This window comes from Taudactylus pleione, unplaced genomic scaffold (genome assembly GCF_031769625.1).
Source record: "Taudactylus pleione unplaced genomic scaffold, aTauple2 ptg000699l, whole genome shotgun sequence".
In the NCBI taxonomy this organism is placed as follows: domain Eukaryota; kingdom Metazoa; phylum Chordata; class Amphibia; order Anura; family Myobatrachidae; genus Taudactylus; species Taudactylus pleione.
The window spans coordinates 2386663-2406952 of NW_028285101.1; the positions used below are offsets into that span (position 1 = coordinate 2386663).

At 44.0% G+C, this 20290-nt stretch overlaps 1 protein-coding gene across 5 annotated transcripts in view; it reads left to right on the forward strand.

Moving 5' to 3' along the window:
- LOC148477692 (uncharacterized) overlaps positions 1 to 20290 on the forward strand; it is an 81533-nt gene that overhangs the window by 41536 nt on the left and 19707 nt on the right. For 4 of the 5 annotated variants that reach the window (XM_088456339.1, XM_088456341.1, XM_088456337.1 and 1 more), the window contains 5 exons: positions 1540 to 1636; positions 5197 to 5272; positions 6958 to 7083; positions 7926 to 8093; positions 12413 to 12470. In XM_088456339.1, the coding sequence (XP_088312465.1) occupies positions 1540 to 1636; positions 5197 to 5272; positions 6958 to 7083; positions 7926 to 8093; positions 12413 to 12470 (525 nt within the window). The remainder of the gene's footprint in view (positions 1 to 1539; positions 1637 to 5196; positions 5273 to 6957; positions 7084 to 7925; positions 8094 to 12412; positions 12471 to 20290) is intronic. The other variant, XM_088456342.1, reaches the window with a different exon arrangement.

Below are 20290 nucleotides of genomic sequence, written 5' to 3' on the forward strand. Positions count from 1 at the left end.
TGAGGTATAATCCCCGAAAACACACATTTTGGGGGGTTTACCTTAAATACTAAGTATCCTCCGCAAGTATTAAGGCGGGACCGCAGCAGGTATCTCCGATACCTGCTGTGATCCCTCCATTACCACTGGGGCAGCCGCAACCCCCATAGGTGTCTATGGGGGATGTGATGCTGCCAAATTTACCAATATCCGCAATGCAATGCATTCCAGATATTGGCCCCGCAGCTAACGCCATATGAAGATGACGTTAGCCCTTGTAGCCTATGGGCCTCACCGGGCACTATTAACCGGCGGAAGGATTCGCCAGGAACCCTCCCCGGCTATGGCGGATGTGCATGTGCAGTCCACCAGAATGCACATGCGCAGAACCCCATGTACTGGCCGGCAGCTCTCCGGAGACACCGCAGGGTCGGGCTTCTTTTGGAGCCTGTGTCCCTGCATGTCCCGAATGATACATCCGGCCGATAGGATCGCATTTTGCAATGGGATCATGGGCGTTACTGGCATGCCCTGATCGCATTGAAAAAGCAATCATTGATAAATGGGTCCCTTAGTGCTGTTTAAGAATAGGCAAATATTGGTGCACATTGCTGGTTGGTGGACGCTACATATTTCAAGATTACATTATTTTTTCCACCAAAGTTCCACTTCCATTATTTTTTTATTGGGTGCATTAAATGCAGTATTGGTAAAATAATGTAACTATGGCATATATTTATCAAAGGACGATAGGGCTTTGTGCCATACATCAAGGGGTTACCTTGGTGACAATAGTGGTGTTGCTGCCAGCAACCCACTGCTGAGGTAAGAGTCATTTGATTTCTCAGGATGTTGCTAACATAATAAGACAAATGGCAAAAAATGCTTTATTATACTACTAAAGCATTTTTACATATTTAATCAACTTTAACTTGTTTTATTAAGTAGAACTGAAAGCCTGTATGCCATATCAGCAGAGACTGGCCCACCCTTACCACTCTAGGGGGGAGAAGTGACAAACCTTGTAAAGAGTGGCCAAGTGGAGAAGTTGTCCATAGCAGCCAAACAGATTCTAACTTTCATTTATTCTGTACGTTCTATAATATGATAGGTAGAAGCTGATTGGTTGCTACAGTATGACCAACTTCTCCACTTTGCCTCTCCACTCTTTAGTTTAGAAGGGTTGATATATCTCCCCCCTGAGGTCACTATAGCAGAGACAGCTGTGTATAACAGAAATTGCATTGATGAGAGATTTTTTTTTTTATCTCATGATTGTTACCAGTGCTTTGTTAGTACATAGGTCACTATGTTATCACAAAGCTCTGTAATGTTTCTGTTTTGTTGCACATTATGCTTTAAATTCTTTAGGCAGAGAAAGATACCAGGCTTTGCAAATTTAAGCAGTGGGGAGATGGTACTTGTATAAAGGATGTCTGGATCTTAGGTCAGTTAGTTGTGCTAATCCCCCAAGGCTGAAAGTAAGCATTTTACCTCAACAGGAAGTTCAGCCATTTCCCCTGACACTTCCCTGTCTGCACAGCATGTTCTATTTTTCAGGGTGTGGAGAGTGAGAAGTTCCCCTTTGTACAACAGGCTTTGAAAACTGGCCACTGTGTGACAGAACATGACTGTCTCATTCACCCCTTGTATGGAGGTAAGATTAGTGTTGGTGGGTTTCCAGGTTACAGTATTGTGGCATTAATTCTTGTAAAGAAGAGTAATAATGAAATGGGCTCAAATTCCATAACTGCACGGCTGGGGAGAGTTACACCTAATCTAATAATGAGAGCTCCTGGAATTTTAAATCCAACAAGTGGGACAGTTTTGATAACTGAATTTTTTTCAGGCCATGTAATCCACACAGTATTTCCTTTGGGATCAAAATAAAATAAGTTAAATGCATGTACATTGTTTCATACAGAGGTGCGTTTGACTTGTGCATCTGATTATTAGGAGCCTGATGTTACACTGTACTCTGCACTAGTCCGTGCATTCTGATGATTTCATTATGATTTCATTAGTCATATTTTGTTTTTCCTTGTACCTTTTAAATTTGTCCATTCACATCAGACCTTAATCCCATTGAGAACTTCTGGTCAATCCTCAAGAGGCGGGTGGACAAACAAAAACCCACAACTTCTGACAAACTCCAAGCATTGATTAGGCAAGAATGGGCAGCCATCAGTCAGTATATGGCCCAGAAGTTGAGTGACAGTATGCCAGGGCGAATTGCAGAGGTCTTGAAAAAAAAGGGTCAACACTGAAAATATTGACTCTTTGTATAAAATTAATGTAATTGTCAATAAAAACCTTTGACACTTATGAAATGCTTGTAATTTTACTTCAGTATACCAAAACTTTTGGCCATGACTGTATGTGTGCAGACTGCTGCCCACCAGACACACTATCGCTATGCTACAATGGTTTGAATTACTTGTACACACCATCCATATTCTTTGAGACTATGGAAAGAGTATATAAATATGACAATTTGAGATTAAAAAACAAATAATATTAATGTGATCACTTTTGCATTTACTCAATGTTAAGTTGATACATGGGGACATATTTATTCTTTTCACTCTGAAAATGAATTAATTGTTGCATATCACAGCAATAAGGAATCTGCATACTGGAGAATGTATTAAGCTATAGTAACTGGGACATGGGATCCATTAAGAGCCCAACCTGGTGATAAGAAATAAAATGATGGCTTACGCAGTCACATTAATTCCTGGATCAGACCTTACATAGCTACTGTGCATGTAACTATGAACGGGATGTAGGTAATAACCCAACGGATGAGATGTCGAAGGTCGATATACCGCCGCCAGGCAAAATGGCGATTCTGCACGAATCAGAATCCCGACAGCCAGCATCTCGATCGTAAGAGACCAGAGGTAGGTATTAGCCTTGTGGGGGGGGGGGGTTGGTTTGGGTATGTCCTGGGGGACTTAGGGTTAAGCACCCCCCAGGGGAGGCTTAGGAGAGGGGGTGATAGCGTTAGGCACCACCGGGGGGAAGGTTATGGTTAGGCACCAACGGGAGGGTTAGGTTTAGGGTGCGGGAAAGGGGCGTTAGGTTCAGGCACTCCCGTGGGGGGGATTTGGGATTAGGCACCACCTCGGGAGTTTTAAGGTTAGGCACCACTAAGAGAGGGTTAGGGGAGGGTAAAGATACTTACCTTCCTTCATCGGGATCTCCACCTGTCGGGCTTCCGCGGTTGGGATTTGAACTGGCAGCTAATCAGCCGCCGGTGTTTCAATCCCATTCCTTTACAAACATCTGTGCATGCTTGTTCAAGTGAGCATTACTGGAGAGCTATTGTAGCCCATGGACTACAATGGCAAATGCCAATTAAAGATACATTTCATATTTTAGCAGCCTCCATAGAAACCTTTGGGGGCTGCTTTTGTGAGTTAAAATGGAGGGACCACAGCATATATCTCTGATATCTCTTGCAGTCATCCCTTCTCACATTCTATGGGGTACTAAATATTTGCAGGAATTTTCTGAAAATGGCTTTTTTCATGGAGATTCCTGTAAAATAGTGTTGATAAATATGCCCCATAAACTGTCATAGTCCATATAAATGTTATGTTGTTTTCGGATTCCTTCCATGTTTGTCAGATTTGGCCGTTAATCACAACGGTAATGCATTTTTTAGGCTTGCACTAGTTTTCCTGGTAGAACAAAAAACAGCCCATATTTGGAAGTATTATACATGAGATCAACTCTACATATGTTTTTATTTTCACTTTTGAGTACATGACACCCAAATCAGTATATACAATAGCCCATGGGGAAGATAAATCTAGTACACTTAGTAGATTATATTACAGTAGATAGATTTATTTTCTCAGTATGGTGCTTGCTTCTTAACGATGACACAAAAACATGTTATTATTTATAAGTAAAAGGCATTTTCAGCTTATTGTGACATAAATACATTTAGAATCCAGATTTTATTGCTGCATCTGTTTTATTTTTCCTGTACCTCAAGCATTTTAAATGTATTCCCTGTTATAACAATTATTTTTTATGTTGGAGTATATTTTATATTTAAAATAGCGGAAAAATTGACATAATTGTAGTGTCTGGCTTTGAAAACTGTTTTGTTAGGATCCTCTGGCTAAATTAAATTATCCGATCACAGGATGCTAGTGCTTGTTCTCTTACACAAATGTATAGGTTTTTCATACTTTTGTGCCTTATTTAATATTGACAGTTTTATTTTTAAACCCTTTTATGGACGCCCTCCGTACTGAAGGCCCCTGCTCACCATTGCCTAAAAACAGAATGCTTTTTTCTTTAAACTTTATTTGTTCTTGGCAAAAATATTTTTTTGTATTATAATGCAAGCATTTTAAGGGTTGGCCCTAAATCAAAGATACCAAAGGGCCCCAGTCAAACTTAGTGCTACAAATATGTCTTGGACAAGAGATGAATGGATCTGGATTTGTCAAGCAGTGATAACCCCTTTCTCCAGCATTTTCATTGGAAAACATGGGTTATCACCGCTATTCCATACTTACTGTATCAGAGGCACTGTAGTACCTTTTTTTATTTCTTGCATTGTACCACTGTCCCATAGCCTGCTACAGATGGCGGAACATGTAACCGGCAATGTGGGACCAGTAAAGAACATATCACTGGAGTTTTTCACTGACAGCATTAGGTTGCCTGTGAGAGGGAGAGAACCTCCGCTTAGGAGCAGAGATTGGGAAATAGGGGTAAACTGCATTCTGTATCACTGCCACTGACCTACCAAAGATAAATAGAGCCCAAAAGTGAGCTTAGCCCGAGGGGTTTGGTGTATATTACAGTGAGCTGGGAATGATGTAAGATGTTTACTGCAATTGCATTTAAGGCTTACTGTATAGACTAATAAGAATGGATTGTAAAGACTTCTGGGTGTTTCAATGGTCAAGGGCTAGAAAGTATGTAACTTGTGTGTTGGGGTCAATAGTACCGCCCACAGTCAATTTTAATCTTAATTCACCACTGGAAAATAATTTTGAATCTTAATGTAATAGATGGAAAGTCACTTTTGAGAGCATTGCTGCAATGTTCAGTAAAAATATGAGTACTATACACGTAGTAAAAACTAATGAAGTCAATTTTTGTTATTATTTTGTCGTTAGTATTGTTTAGTTTGTATGTTGTTCATTGAAAAACATAAACAATATTTTTCTTTTTCTACCAAATATGTAGAGTTGGGTGGGCCTTCTTTTGGTGCCAATACATTAAAGTTGACCAAGAAGCTTATAGACCAGGTTATATCAGTGAGGTGAGTAGTATTGCTATAATACTCTGATTGCGCTTAGAATCTAACATCTGAGAAAACTTTGTAGACAAGTCATGTGATCAACACTTCTTGACCCTGTTTACATTATTTTTTGAATTGTATTAATGTTTTGTCATTTGTTAACTTCATTCCAACACTACCAGGCATACATATAGCCAAAGCACACAGAACAAGTGCTAGACTAGACTCTTTGGTGCCCTGTGCCAAAAAGAGCATTGGTTGCCCCCACCCTTTTTTATATAGGGACATAAGATAGTGCACCTGAAAAAGGGCCATGGCCTATGGGGAAGGGCCAGGGAAGAGATAGGGGAGGCCAGGAGATGCTGGGGATAAAAGAAGAGGAAGCTACAAGTGTGAATGATAATAAACAGGAAAATTGACAGGCCCAAACAGTGCTCCCTGCCCTGCGGTGCCCTGTGCCATGGCACTGGTCGCACTACCTTAGTTACAGCCCTGCCTCTAGTCTAGGTGAAGGTAGGGTGCTAAGGTTTAGAGGACACCTAAAACACTAAATGAGCTACATAAAGGCACTCGTTCATAATTTTTATTTTTATCATGGGGCCCCACAATGAGGGCTGGCCTGACACAGTGAAGCACCGGCCAGCAGCTTCTTATAATCTGAGCATAAGATGTCCTCATCAATTCAAACAAAGTAGGAAGTTGGAGGAAGGGCAGTGCCCAAGGTGGGCAACCTAAGAGGGAGAGGACTTGGGGTTCTAAGAGCAGTTAGTCAGGCCCAGCGTGCACACAATACATTTATTTATAACATCTTTATCTAAAACTTGTTGAATCTTTAAAGGTAATTTTAAATGGAATTAGGAAATGACTATACTGTACATACTGCATACAGTACATACTATATACAGTACATGTCTAGCTCCAGACCTCAATTTGAAAATGTATGGATAAAGACAGATAACTTTCAGAGTGTCTTAAATGAGTGTTTTAGAACAGGACTAAGAAATATGACACTATAACATTTAAGATTACCCATCCAATTAACGCCTGTCTATAGTGGTCACACATGGGCTGATCCTGCTACTCCACTGTGTTCGATATGGACACAAACATGGGTGACCAAATCTGATGAAATTCCACCCAATGTATAGCCTGCTGTGCAGTAGGGACACACACATACAGGCAGCTATCAGTCAACGTGCACCTGCATTTTACTCTGTGCAAAATCATGATTCTATCTGTTCTGATTGGATTACTATTAAGTTACAATATTGGGCCAGTTGTCCTTTATCGGCCAGGATAGTGTTGAATGAAGCAAGCAGGAAAGGTGTGTGTGAAGACTAGGTGGATCATTTAGTATCATCTGGCATCGTTCTATGATTGTACCTCTGCTGAATCTAATATTAGTGCTTTGCTAAGATATAAAAGATATTGTTCACATTTGGTTATCGTATATATATTCTTGGATAACAAGAGACTCTTGATGAATGACCAGTGATGTTTCACTAAATCTCTCACTGGCAGGTACATGGGAATATAGCGCACACTGTACTGATGAGGGTCTAGGGACAGCTCATTGCTCCAGTGTTCTCTACTGTCCATCATTGCTGTAGAAGTACTTGTCTAAGACACTCTCTTCTACTGCTAAGTATGAATGGGAAACACATGTCAAAGCCACTTTGTCTGAATAGTTCTGTGTCTCACACCAGGGAGGAGGATGTGCTGCTGTCAATGCTGAGGCTTCTAGAGTGCGAGCGGGTCACAGCAGATGCAGAAGGTTCAATGGGACTCGCTGCTCTAATATCCGGGGCATTACCAGACCTGAAAGGGAAAAGGTATTAAATACATGGCCTAAATGGGGTCATGCTAGTGTTTCTGTGGTGTCACAAGTTTGTATAGTGACTTATAGCTCTCAGTGGGAAATACGGATTCACAACAGGATATTGGAGAGTGATTCGGCTGTTAATACCCTTGGCTGGCTTGCATATGGTCATTATTTGTTTTCAGACACATGGGATCTCCCCCACCCTTCTGTCTATGCAAAATGAAATATTTCTTACAATGTTTTTTTTTTAGACTATATCTCGCAGAGAAGATCAGTTTTCATGTGTCCACAGCATTTTATGGTCTTTTAAGGCCTGGATTCTATGTGGGGAATGTAAACAAATGAAAAAAATAGATGTATTGATAAAGTGCTCAACATCGTTGTGAAAATGAAATTAAACAGGCACGGACAGCAATTGTATATGGAGAGTTGTATGTACAGTAAAGGTGAATTAGAGTAATATGGCAATTAGTCCTGTTACCGGGGAGGAGCACAAGTCACAGATCGGACCTTCACTGTCACCACTTAGTAACTGGATCCCATGCCAGCTTTTAGCTAAAACATATAGCAAAATAATGCATTTGTAATAGTAAACAAATCAACTGTATGTTCCAAAGCTCAATATCTGATTTTAGACTATTCTAGAATTAGATACTAATTAAAGTAATAATTCCAAATAGCCATTATTGTTCAACAATATATAGATTTTGGCAACTAATACTTTTTTACCCAAGTGTCGCATAAATGGGTTACGTTCAATCGCGACAAATTGCTGTTGTTTATTGATGGAATTATCACTTTTGTGTTTGTAGGATGTTAGTCTGACATAACTGATTCACCTTTGCCTTGCAGAGTAGCAGTGGTGGTGTGCAGTGGGAACCTGCCACTGCCGTTACTGCGTCATTGCCTGGACAGAGCTCTGGTTCTTGATCATAGAGTCTGCAAATTCTCCGTTGTGCTGCCAGATTTTTCTGGGGAGATTACAAAACTCATGGAGGCCATTGGTCGGGAAGAAGTCAGGTGATCATCAAAGTTTATTTTGTTAACAAAAAATGATTGCACCTTTTATTGATGTCCAGAACAAAGGACTGTTCTAATGTAGAAGTTATACGAAAGGTTTCATATGCATGTACCTGAAGAAATAAAGAGGATGATTCATTTACCCACGAGCTGATGCCAGAATGACTATGGCGGTGCGAGCAGTAATCAGATACTGTAACTGCGTTTATGTGCGCACCGCAAGCTTGTGAGTAAATGAATCTGCCATAGTGTGTCAAAAATCATAGAGAGCTGGCCCTGATATAGACGGTATGGGGAACCTCAGGCCCGGGGGCCGTATAAGGCCCGCAGAATCATTTGGTCTGGCCCTCTGAGATTTTTTCCGTTATCCTCAAATGACTAGCAGGGTGCCTAGAATGGCACTGGCACCCTGCAGCCAGAATCTATGCATCAGTGTCGCCTGGAGCGTCCTTAGGACACTTCAGACGGTCACACCACTGCCCTTACAGCTACCATCCTCAGGATGCTCCGGGCATTGCTGTAACCACCGGGGACTGTGGCCCCACCCTGTGTTACATCACAAAATGGGGGGGGGCATGGCCTGCACTGGGCCCCCGAACAATGTTATATAGATCAAAATAGCTTTTGGCAGAAAAAAGGTTCCCCACCCCTGGCCTAGATTGTAAAAATCCTTCTCATGAGCAGGGCCCTTCCTGTTCTTTGTTTTAAGTTCTGCATTTATTTTTGTCTACCTTGTGTGTCCCTGTTTTATGTGAGTCTTGCTTGCATGCTATGTATTCCCTGTCTCAGACACAGCCACAGTGGAGCCTTTAAATATTAATCCATATATATGATGAAATTCACAGTGCTTAGGCCTAGAAATGAATCGCTAAAGTACATATAATATATCCATCTTTCTTCCTACAAATTTAGTGAATACACTATATGTACTATTAGTATAGATAGAGAATGTCATCAATATATTTGATATATAAATTTCACAATTTACCCAAGGTCCGGGCAGAGAGATTTTAAGAAATGAGGGGGACATTGTGACAATTTTTATGGGGGCTCCCTACCCCTTGAAAATATTGTGACGATGTCTGAGCACAATATAGCAAATACTATGGTACAATGTCAATGACTTTGCTATCTTGTACAAATGTGCAATATTTCCAGTGATTTCTTTTTTAAATATGTCCTCAGCGAATAGCTGGCCATACCTAGTTTTGGGTGCAGAGTGGGGGAGGGCCTTGACTCAGGGATCTATACAAGGGAGAGCGTGCTAGCCACTCCCATAGATTGCAACTGTGCCCCATCAGGCTTACCTGTAATAGCAAGGAAATTGTTATCTAGGTGGCAATTTCTTGTTAGTCAACGTGGCTATAACTGTTTTTTTTTAATTAACAACAATCAAACACTATATAAAACATTACATTACTACTGCAGTAAGTGGCACACAAATAGAGGAATACTATACACATAACAGGAGAGCGTTTTGCTGGTGACCATGCACTGTGGTTGTACTTCTTCTGATTGGAACTCCAGGTTGCTCACAAATCGTACTGTCTGCTATGGCAGTGGTCCAGTCTAGGTTCATCCTGCTTTTGGCTAGAACACACTAGTGAAAAGACTTGTGGTCCACCATACAGTACAGAAAGTTCCTTAGTGACCACAATACAGTAGAGTAGAATCCCAGAGACCACCATACAACAGAAAGAGACTCCCAGTGACCGATATTCAAAGCAGAGAACAACCCAGTGACTGCCACACAGTACATTGAGTATCCCAGTGACTGCCATTAAATTCAGAATTATTCCAATGTTCATTAATCAGAACATAGGGCAACCAAGTGACTGCCATATAATACACTGAATATCCCTGTAGCCACCATACAGTACACTGAACATCCCAGTGACCACCATACAACACAGATAGCAAACTAGTGACATATATTTAATGTAGACAGCATTACAGTAATCACTATATAGTACATTGAGCATCCTAGTGGCTGTCATAAAATATATTGAGAATGCTAATTGCCTCCATACAGTATATTGAGCAACCCATTAGCACAGCACAATACAGAGGGCACCAAAGCACTACAAGTCCCAACACATCCAACTGAAATGGCACAAGAGGCCATCTAAACATGAGACCCCGAGATCCCCGGCCAACTCACCAAATGATGATTTCTAGGTCTAGTGCTCTAGTCACAACATGGCGCAGCCAATGGAAGGCAACGGGGCAAGAGCATCCTTGGACCTTGTACCATTGGTGTGGTTAATGGGGAGCAATAGTCTGCACTTGGCCCTTGGGGAGGAGGAGGGACAGATCAGTCTTGCTTCATGTAGTAAGGGGGCTGGTCCATGGGGAGTGGCCAGCTAACAGAAAGCATACCCCAGCCACAACCTCAATGAGCTCTGGCAACTCAGACCATGATGCAAGGTAAACACATTTTAGAATTTTTCACTGGGAAACCTCCAGATGAAGCCTATGGTCAATCTGCAACTGCAAACTCCTAACTATAGGCATAGTAGACCATTTTGGTGGGACAACAGTTTGCAAACTTAGGAAGTCATGTTGAGTTGGAAGCAATGCTGATGTCCATGTAGTTGGTGATTTTTTGTGATGTGTCTAAATCTATAAAAAATAAAACGGCGCATGATTCCCCCAGTGTGTATGCACAGAGTTGCAACCTGATTGAGCAACATGGATTCTGGAATGTATTTGTTGTTCCTAGGCAGTGACTGGGAGGTGGTTATGCAGATGCACTGAGATACTCCTCCTTATGGTAGTGGTATGGGAGTGTCATGGGCATGTCCATTTTATCTCTCTCCAAAGCTTAGTACATAGACCCCTTAGACACTTAATTGCGTACATTGGAGACAATACTCTGCCGGAGATTCTGCACCTAGTATGTGGCTGGTGCAAGTCCCGATATTGCTTCCGATGGTTGCGACTGTGGCAAAAGATGCTAACATAACTATAAATAATTCAAACCTATTGGGCACTGACTGGGGATGAAGCAGACACAGTGATGGGTATGGTTTTATATTATATATGGCTTTATATACTATCACCTCCTGAGGTAGATGTAGGGATTCCCTCAATCCTATTGGCAGGTGTCATCTGTCTATCCTCTTGCTTGACGATTGCTGTGATATTCTGGCAGATTTCTTAGAAGCAATAGGGCACAAACATGGGGACAACTCCATCCTGGCTGGCCTGGCAGTGGATATCTTAAAATAATTGGGCATAACCATATGGATAAAAGCTAGTCAGCCTCGTCTGCTGTGGAGGGCTCAGAAGCCTTGCTCAGTTTAATCTGTTAGCACGACAGAATACTTCAGTAAATGTTACATACTAACTCTATGGCAGTGTTTTTCAAACCCGGTCCTCATGGAACCCTACCAGTGGATGTTTTCCAGATCATCTAGCTGAACCACAGGTGTGTTAATTGACTAACACAATAGATCTAGATCTATCCTTAGGATACCTTGAAAACAAGCACTGTTAGCGTTCCATGAGCACCAAGTTTGTGTAACACTGCTCTATAGAAAACATACATTCAAGCCCTTTCAGTTATATTGTCACTGAATACAAGATTATATGCCATCAATTGCACAAATGTACTCGGAGGAACCATAGAGCTTATGTATGAACCATAGAGCTTCCTGGCCGGCTTAACCCTTATAAACAGTACCCAGACCCCACCTCCTGGCATGCATGGTGACTGTCTGAGGAACTTTGGGCTAAACGCCATGCTGGGTACATACCACGGTAGGGATTGAAGGATTGGATGAGGTGGTCCTCATTTACCACAGTCTGAGTCGTTTGTTCCGTCAAACATCAGATATGTTGGGCTTAATCCACTGATAATGTGTGATATGTCTATAATAGATGTAGTCAGTCACCTTCAATATAGCATTCGCTTTATTTTATACCTATTAGCAGTTTATATAGAGACATAAGAACCTGGAAGCATTACTGTTTTTTTTTGTTTGTTTGTTTTTTTAGTATATTTCAAAATCGATTTACCATTTAGAAAAATGCACAAGATATTTAAGTTTAACAAGCAAAACTTATTAGTACTCAGTTTCGGGGCAGCCTGTGCTGTACTGCCAGTGATGAGTATACTATAGCTGCCAACAACGCAGCATTGCCAGTTTGCTTATGTGGATACTAGGCTATTTTCAGCTGAAATATCCAATTGTTTGCAGCAGAATTTCCCAAGAGCTGTTTCAGAGCATGTTAGAATGTGTGATTCATTTTTATTGGATATACAGAGTGGTTGAAACCTTCTCTAAGTTTCTAATTGAAGGATTTATGTATTTCAGGGTGCTGGATATGCAGAAAGAAAATATATTTTTGAGCAATGACCTGTTCACCTTAGAGGTAGGCTATTCTGTCATCCTTTCTTAGCCTGTGAATTTTTGCCATGTATATACATAGATAGACATAATAGTAACTAAAGATACAAAGATCACACAGAATACAGGAGTGGTGAGCTAATGATCACACTTGGGCTGATTCAGAGTTGGGAGCAAGGCAAAAGTAATTTTACACTGATGTGCCAAAAGTCGTGGGATAGCAGTATGTAAAGGTAATGGTAGGTGGCGTCACCGTTTTGTGATGTCTTGGAAATGCCCAGTCCTGCATCAGTTGTATTCTGACATCTCGTGAGTCAGACAGAACACCAATTAGGCTGCTCATGGAAAGGCTACGTGAATTTTCGGAGTTAGAATGTTGCATCCGTCAGGTACCCACTATCATACCCTGTTCAGTTTCCGAAGTTGTGCAGACATTCAGCAATCCTCGATCTACGGTGTCTCGTGTGTACCGGGAATACTTAATGGAAGGCATTACCACCCACCGTGAACAGCGCAGTGGCTGACCACGGGTGCTTAGTGATCGTGATCAGCGGTGTCTGGCCAGAATTGTCCATGGTAACAGATAAACGACACTGGCTCAAATCACATCCACATTCAATGCAGGAGGTACCAGACGAATGTCACCAGGTGAGGGCAGCGTTCTTTAGCTTCCATGGGATATGGGAGCAGAAGATCACCAGAGTGCTCCTGTTAACACTACAACACCGGACACAGTGCCTCACCTGGGCTCTTGACGTCGCTAATTGGACTCTGGAGCACTGACAAAACGTGGTGTGGTCCAATGTCATGGTTCCAGTTGTTTTGGGTTGATGTTATGGATCAGGTGTGGCACAGACCACATGAGGCCATGGATCCCGTTTGTCAACAAGGCACCGTGCAGGCGGGTGGTGGTTCTATAATGTTGTGGGGTGTGTTCATGTGGCATGGGTTGGGTCCGCTGGCCCACCTAAACACGTAATTGATCTGTAACCACTACGTTGCATTGTTTGATGACCATTCGCAGATCTTCATAGACTTCATATACCCCCACAACGATGGAATTTTCCGACAGGATAAAGCACCGTTATTGGTCCCAAGTTGTCCAGAACTGGTTCAAGACAGTTCTGACGAATGGTGTGGCCACCACGTTCGCCTGACATGAACCCAATCGAGCATTTATGGAACGTGGTGGAGAGATCTTGCACCTACAAATATCAGAGAGCTGTGGGAAGCTATGAAGATGGCATGGGTCTTCATCTCTCCAGAGGTCATTCATCCACTTGTGGAATTGATGCCTTGTTAAGTTGCTACACTTTGCCGGGCTAGAGAGGGTCCTACACAATACTAGACATCTATCCTATGGCTTTGCCACTTCAGTATATATCTGGAACAAACCATGTTGCAATGCAAGTGGTGCAAATACATTTATTTTTTGCATGCAGGGCAGGGACGGACTTGGGCTGTGTTTGCACACAAAGAAGCGTGTTGTGAGTCACAGGGGCATAGCCTTGCGTCACGTCCCCATCTCTGTGCATGATTGTTGAGCAGAGCATCGGGAGACGGAACTGCTCGGCCAGGCTCTCGGGCCGGTAGAGCCCATCAGGCCATCAGCCCTTCTGGCATTTGACAGAAGCTCCAAATGGCCAGTCTAGCCCTGATGCAAGGTAAATATGCAGCTCACAAATGCTGGGAAGCTTTAGTATTACACTGCAAGTTAGATTTGAGTTTGGACCCGGCCCTCTCTGCCCCACCTGCAGTGCAGCATGGTTTTGCCAAGGTGCAAAGTTACTTGCTCTTTTCTGCTTTGCTCCCAACTCAGAATTAGCCCCTAAGTCGCACTGTCCCAGACCGTGATACAATGTGTAGTTTTATACTGCAGAGTGATGTCATGCACAACTTTACTTTATTGTATAATTTATTGATAAAATGCTTGGGGACCTGTATTTACAGATATTTGCAGACATAAGTTTGCAGCACAGTTAGCCCACAGTAAGAGGGAGAGCATTTATACCATGTGTCCTAGCAGGCTGATATGTCTGGACCTCTCTCTACTTTCCAACCTCAAGGGAGCTTCTGGGGAGTTTGGACGTGGATGTTTCAGACATAGGGGGAGATGTACAAGCCTCTTATAGAGTTGAGAAGTGGACAGGTGCATACGTTACCCATTGCATCCAATCAGTTTCTAGCTAGCGTTTATCAAGTACATTCTATAAAACGTAAGAAGAAGCAGATTGGTTGCTATGGGCAACTTTTCCTCTTGTCCTCTTCTCCACTTTTTATAAGGCTTGATATATCTCCCTCATATATAGGCAGAATGACTAGCTGAAGTTGGGATTTCTCTTACTATGCTGTAATAGTGTTACTCCAGCAGAGCTTCTAATTGAAGCTCTGCATACCATAGGAAAATATTATTTTGATATTTTATAACATGATTAATAATTAGCTTATAGTTGCTTGTACATAATCAGTTTGGAAAGAAAAGGTTATGATACGGTACCTACGACTTAATGTGGGAAAAAAGCCATGGCCGCTGCATTGCAGCACTACATATACATATTCATACTCCGTCGCACACAGATATACAAGTGTCATATGTCAAATGAATCTCTGAAATTAAGTTTCTTGCATCTGATTGTGACTAAGGCGCATTTTCAGACAAAAAAAACGCGAGTCGCATGGGACCTGGCACGCCGAGAAGGGCTGTTTGGCGCAACTGCAGATGAGTAGCGTATGAGGACACATCTGTATTTAGCATTTGTGAGGTCAGGCCCTCATTCAGAGCCGGACGCTCTGAGCAGAGCGCTCGCTCTGAACGAGGGCCGTCCTCCATAAAAATGGAGCGTCCTCCTGGACGCTCGTATAGCTGTGGGTCACCACCCACAGCACATACGAGCGTGCAGGATGATGGTCGCGATGGTCTTGACCATCGCCAGTGCGACCAGAAGCCTGTGGTCGGGGTTTTCGACCACAAGCCCTGGAGTGATTTTGGCTCTATCAGAGCCAAAATCACTCCCACTGACATCACTAGTGATGTCAGTGGGGCCGGCTTCTGACGGTAGGCGTTCCCTTGGGAACACCTCCGTCTGGCAGGCACGCCCCCGGCATGCCCACCAAAGGGGGCGTGCTGTCAATCAACATCGACAGCACGCCCCCTTTGATCAGACACAACGAGCGAAGGAAAGTCCTTCGCTCGTCGCGTCTGGCGCATGCGCACGACGGAGCTCCCTCCGTCGTGCGCATGCGCAGTGCACACCATCGACCCACTTGCGAGCGGACAGCCGCTTGCGAGTGGGTCTGAATGAGGCCCTTAGTTAATTATTACCTACACTCCATTGTAATTGGATAACTATACTGTGAAAAATATAAAGTTATTTCTATTAATGGACACACAATAGAATTGTCTGTAATAAGAACACATACCTATCTTAGCTCCTATGCTGCACATGTTGGGACGGTAATCTGTTAGTAATTATAAGTAAGGGCGTAATGACCATTACACATTGCAGTATGTGTAAGAGATTTACATACTTTATACTTTCTTCATGTGTAAGATCACTCTGAAATGACAGCATCTAGCACACAACCATGCCTCATGTACCCAGTCAAAGAATTCCTCTCCCCCCTATGTATTTAGCGTTTATTAGATAAACCCGTGTTCATTGGAAAGGCCCAGATGTGTTCCTAAAGCATTATCCATCGCTGCCAAATAATGAATCACAAAATCTGTGTACATTCCTGGCTCTGAGCCCTTAAAACTTCAGCCTTGTTTTCCCTTCGGAGGTGGAATTTGCTGTTGCAATTCACAAATGGTTCACATTATTGTAACCCAAATAAACACACTGCCTTAACTCCTCCAATCCAGGCTATATCACCTCAGTACGTCTTACAATGTCTACGGGTTGAAGTGCTTTCATTAAGAAAAACAGGACACACTCTTACTCGAGAGACTATTTTTAATTCAACATTCTCCAAAGGGGCAACCAGCCTGGAAGGTTCACAGGAAATAAGTGAAGATTTACAGACCATATTGTGTAATCTTTTTTTATTGATCAATTACAGACATAATTCATTTATGACCCTTGTGACTAAGTGAATTAAAAATAAATGGCTGTATAGAAGTCTCCGCAGTACACTGGGCTGCTCATAGTTGTGATAATGTACTCGGACCGGAATCAGTATGAAATACCACCAGCCGCATGGCCGGCGGTTCAATTCCCGGCAGCACCTGGCTGACAAAAGCAGAGTTCCCGGCAGCGGAAGCCCAACAGCGCTGGAAATCCCGATCGTCGCTAATGTAAGCATAAACTAACCTATCCTAACCCCCTAACCCTCCTTAGGGGTGCCTAACCCTAACCTCCCCCCAAGTGCCTTACCCTAACCCCCCCTTCCCCACTGCCTAACCCTAAGTCCCCCCCGGAGGTGCCTAACCCTAACCCTCCCCCTAGCCTAACCCTAACCCTCCCGGGGGGATGCCTAACCCTATGTCCCCCCCGGGGGTGCCTAACCCTAACCCTCCCTCCCCCTAGCCTAACCCTCCCAGGGGGGTGCCTAACCCTAAGTCCCCCCCGGGTGCCCTAAACCTAACCCCCCCCCGCGGCTGTCCACTTGCGGCGCCCGGCATCCCTTCGATTGGGATTGCGGGTGCCGGTCTCCCGGCGTCGGGGAAATGACAGGCGTCTAGATATAGACGTCGGTCATTTATCCCACGCTGGGATAAAGCAGCCGGCTTCCCGATTGTATACCCTCGGACCATGTGCCGAACATGCAGAAGCCTTGCCCTCTTCTAGGTTCTATGTCACTGTGCTCAGTCCCAGGGGTTCAGCTAAGGGGGTGACCGCTCTAATAGCTACTATGCACCTGTGTCCTCTGGGGCAAAATCATATTCTGATCCACCCTGCAATGTGCCGTTCATACTGCTTCACACCATATATTTTGTTAATTGTAATATCATGCAATCATTTGCATACTAATGAAATTGTCTTTTCCATATAAAGGGCAGGATGTATCAATCCTAAAACTGTGTTACAACCTCAGAAAATTGCAGTTTACTTAGGTGTACCGCAATACATTATGAATCCCCATATGTATGTATTAAAAAGATCCGATATCCGATATAGGTTTCTATGGGACTGCAATGTTACCGCTTGCACCAAGCTCCGGAAAACATACATTTCCCGGGACTGTGCCTGATGGGCAATGCTATAAATAGATGGCATTGCCTATAGAAGCATAGGGGCTTCATATCATGAAAGAGCATTGGGGAAGGATCTGAAGGATCCTTCTCTGTTCCCCACAGATTGTTCATGCTGATGGCTGCACATGTACAATATGACCACCTGGTCATAAACACGGAAGTAATTTCATCACAGAGGGCCTGATTCAGAGATGGACGGAATTGCACAGCCACAAGGAAACATCTGTGCAATACCGTCCAACTGAAATGCAAATGCAGCAAGAAGTGTGTGTATAACATAGACACCTCCTTACTGCATCTGCGATCCATGTACAGCATTGCGACCATCAGGCACGATGGTTGCTCCTTTGGCCAGGCTGCGTAAGCTGAAACTTACTAAGCCTGGCCTGTTCCTGGCAGCTTGCAAAGCCAGGAAATTGGCGTCCACCAATGAAGACCCTTGCCTCCTCCCTCCCAGAAAACAGGGACGACACATTCCCGTTTCCAGGAACACTGGCCAGGAATGTCCACCAAACGCCGCAGGTTGTCAATCACGGAGCGAACTCGCAAATGGAGGGCTGCACATGCGCAGTACAGCTCCTGCACATGCGCAGTCCTCCCACTATCGGAGATGTACCCTAGTCAGATTAGCGTACATCTCTGAATTAGGCCCAGAGACAGCTGCGCATTAGTCAAAGCAAGAATAATCAGGATAGGCTACTGCAACTTGATATAATATAGCCATAACACTTATTTTAAATACAGCTGAAAGGCCAATTCGATGTCAGCCAATCAGGCTGGATAATTCTGCTGCTAGTCATTACTACTTATCATTCCACCAGCTCTCCAGTATCTGCAAGAGATGCGCCTCCTAAAATACATATCTGTGTAAGTGTGTTGCATCAACGTGATCACAGTCTGACTGTACTCAGTCTATACAATAACACAATCTCTTTTTCTCTGCAGTCTTATGCGTTTACATACACTGATCAGTCATAACATTAAACCTGCGTAATATTGTGTAGGTCTCCCTTGTGCCACCAAAACAGCTCTGACCTTTGAGGTATGGACTCCCCAAGACCTTTGAAGGTGTCCTGAGGTTATCTGGCACCAAGGTGTTAGCAACAGATCCTTTAAGTCCTGTAAGTTGCGACTTGGGGTCTCCATGGCTCTGACTTTTTTTTTCCAGCACATCCCACAGATGCTCAATCGTATTGAGATCTGGAGAAGTCAACACCTTGAACTTTTTGTCCTCATACCATTCCTGAACAATGTTTTGCAGAGTGACAGAGCACATTATCCTGCTGAATGAGGCCACTACCATCATGGAATACCGTTGCCATGAAGGAGTGCACTTGGTCTGCAACAATATTTAGGTAGGTGGTAGCATCCACACGAAGGCCAGGACCCAAGCTTCCCAGCAGAACATTGCCTAGAGCATCACACTGCTTCTGAAGGCTTACCTTCTTGCCATAGTGCATCCTGGTGCCATCTCTTCCCCAGGTAAATGACGCACACACACGGCGTCCACATGATGTAAAAGAAAACACGATTCATAGAACCAGGCAACCTTCTCCCACTCCTCCATGGTCCTGTTCTGATGCTCACGTGCCCATTGTGGATGCTTTTGACAGTGGACAGGGGTCGGCATGAGCACTCTGACCAGTCTGAGGCTATACAGCCCTATATGCAGCAAGCTGCAATGTACTGTGTGTTCTGACACCTTTCTACCATAGCCAACATTAACTTTCTACTTCAGGTTCCTTAGGGTCCACAGGTGACATTGGGGTATAGGTGGATGACGTAGGCATCGGGCACCATGCAGTAAATTTCTTTCCCCCAGAATACACTGGTCCCCTTCCATACCCCGCCTCCCAGCCAGGGCATTGCTCAGTGTAGTGTGGTGCCCCGGTCGGAGAGGTTGGGGAGCACCGGGTTTTGCAGGGGGGCTATCAGAAGAGCCCCTGAAGTTAGGAAGTTCTGCTGACTGGAGTCAGCGGGATTGAGCGGATGGCCCTGACAGTCCAGCTCCTCCTCCGCCCCCCCTACCCCCCCCTCACTTTCCAGCACAGAGGAGTGAGTTTCGGCAGGAGCGGCGTGTCCCTGCTAGCGGGACATGTCGGCTCCCAGGGCTGCAGCGGCAGGGGGCGGGAGGTAAGGTAAGGATACTGCGCGTGGTATCCCTGGACAGGAACCGCCGCAGGGCAGCCTGTTAGCGCCGGTCAGCAGTGGCGCTCGGCCCCCCCCCATACCCCGGTGTCCACTAGGCCACCAGGGACAAGTTACCACTGGGCTCTGGAGAAGGAAAGGCCCGGCGGTTCTCAGCCTGGTCGGGGGAGATGGCGCGCACCTTTGCCTTGCTCTCAGGCCATGTGGTAGTGGACTCCTCCTACAAGCACCACCCACCAGCAAGCGTTTGGTGGCCATTTTCTGACTCCCAGGCAGCGGTGAGTAGCTGGTGTCCTGTGTCCCCCTACGTACCTTGATTCCAGGATCTGGTATGTAGTTGCAGCCTTCATTAACCCTTTTGGTTGATTTGCAGCACTTTTAACCCTTTCAGCCTTCAATGACTTTAAGGTTGATTTAAAGTGCCAGGTAGCGCAGAGTTTTTTCTCCTGCATTGTTTGTGACTGCTTGCTAGCATCTGAATGTGTCTGCTTTGCTTTCTAAAA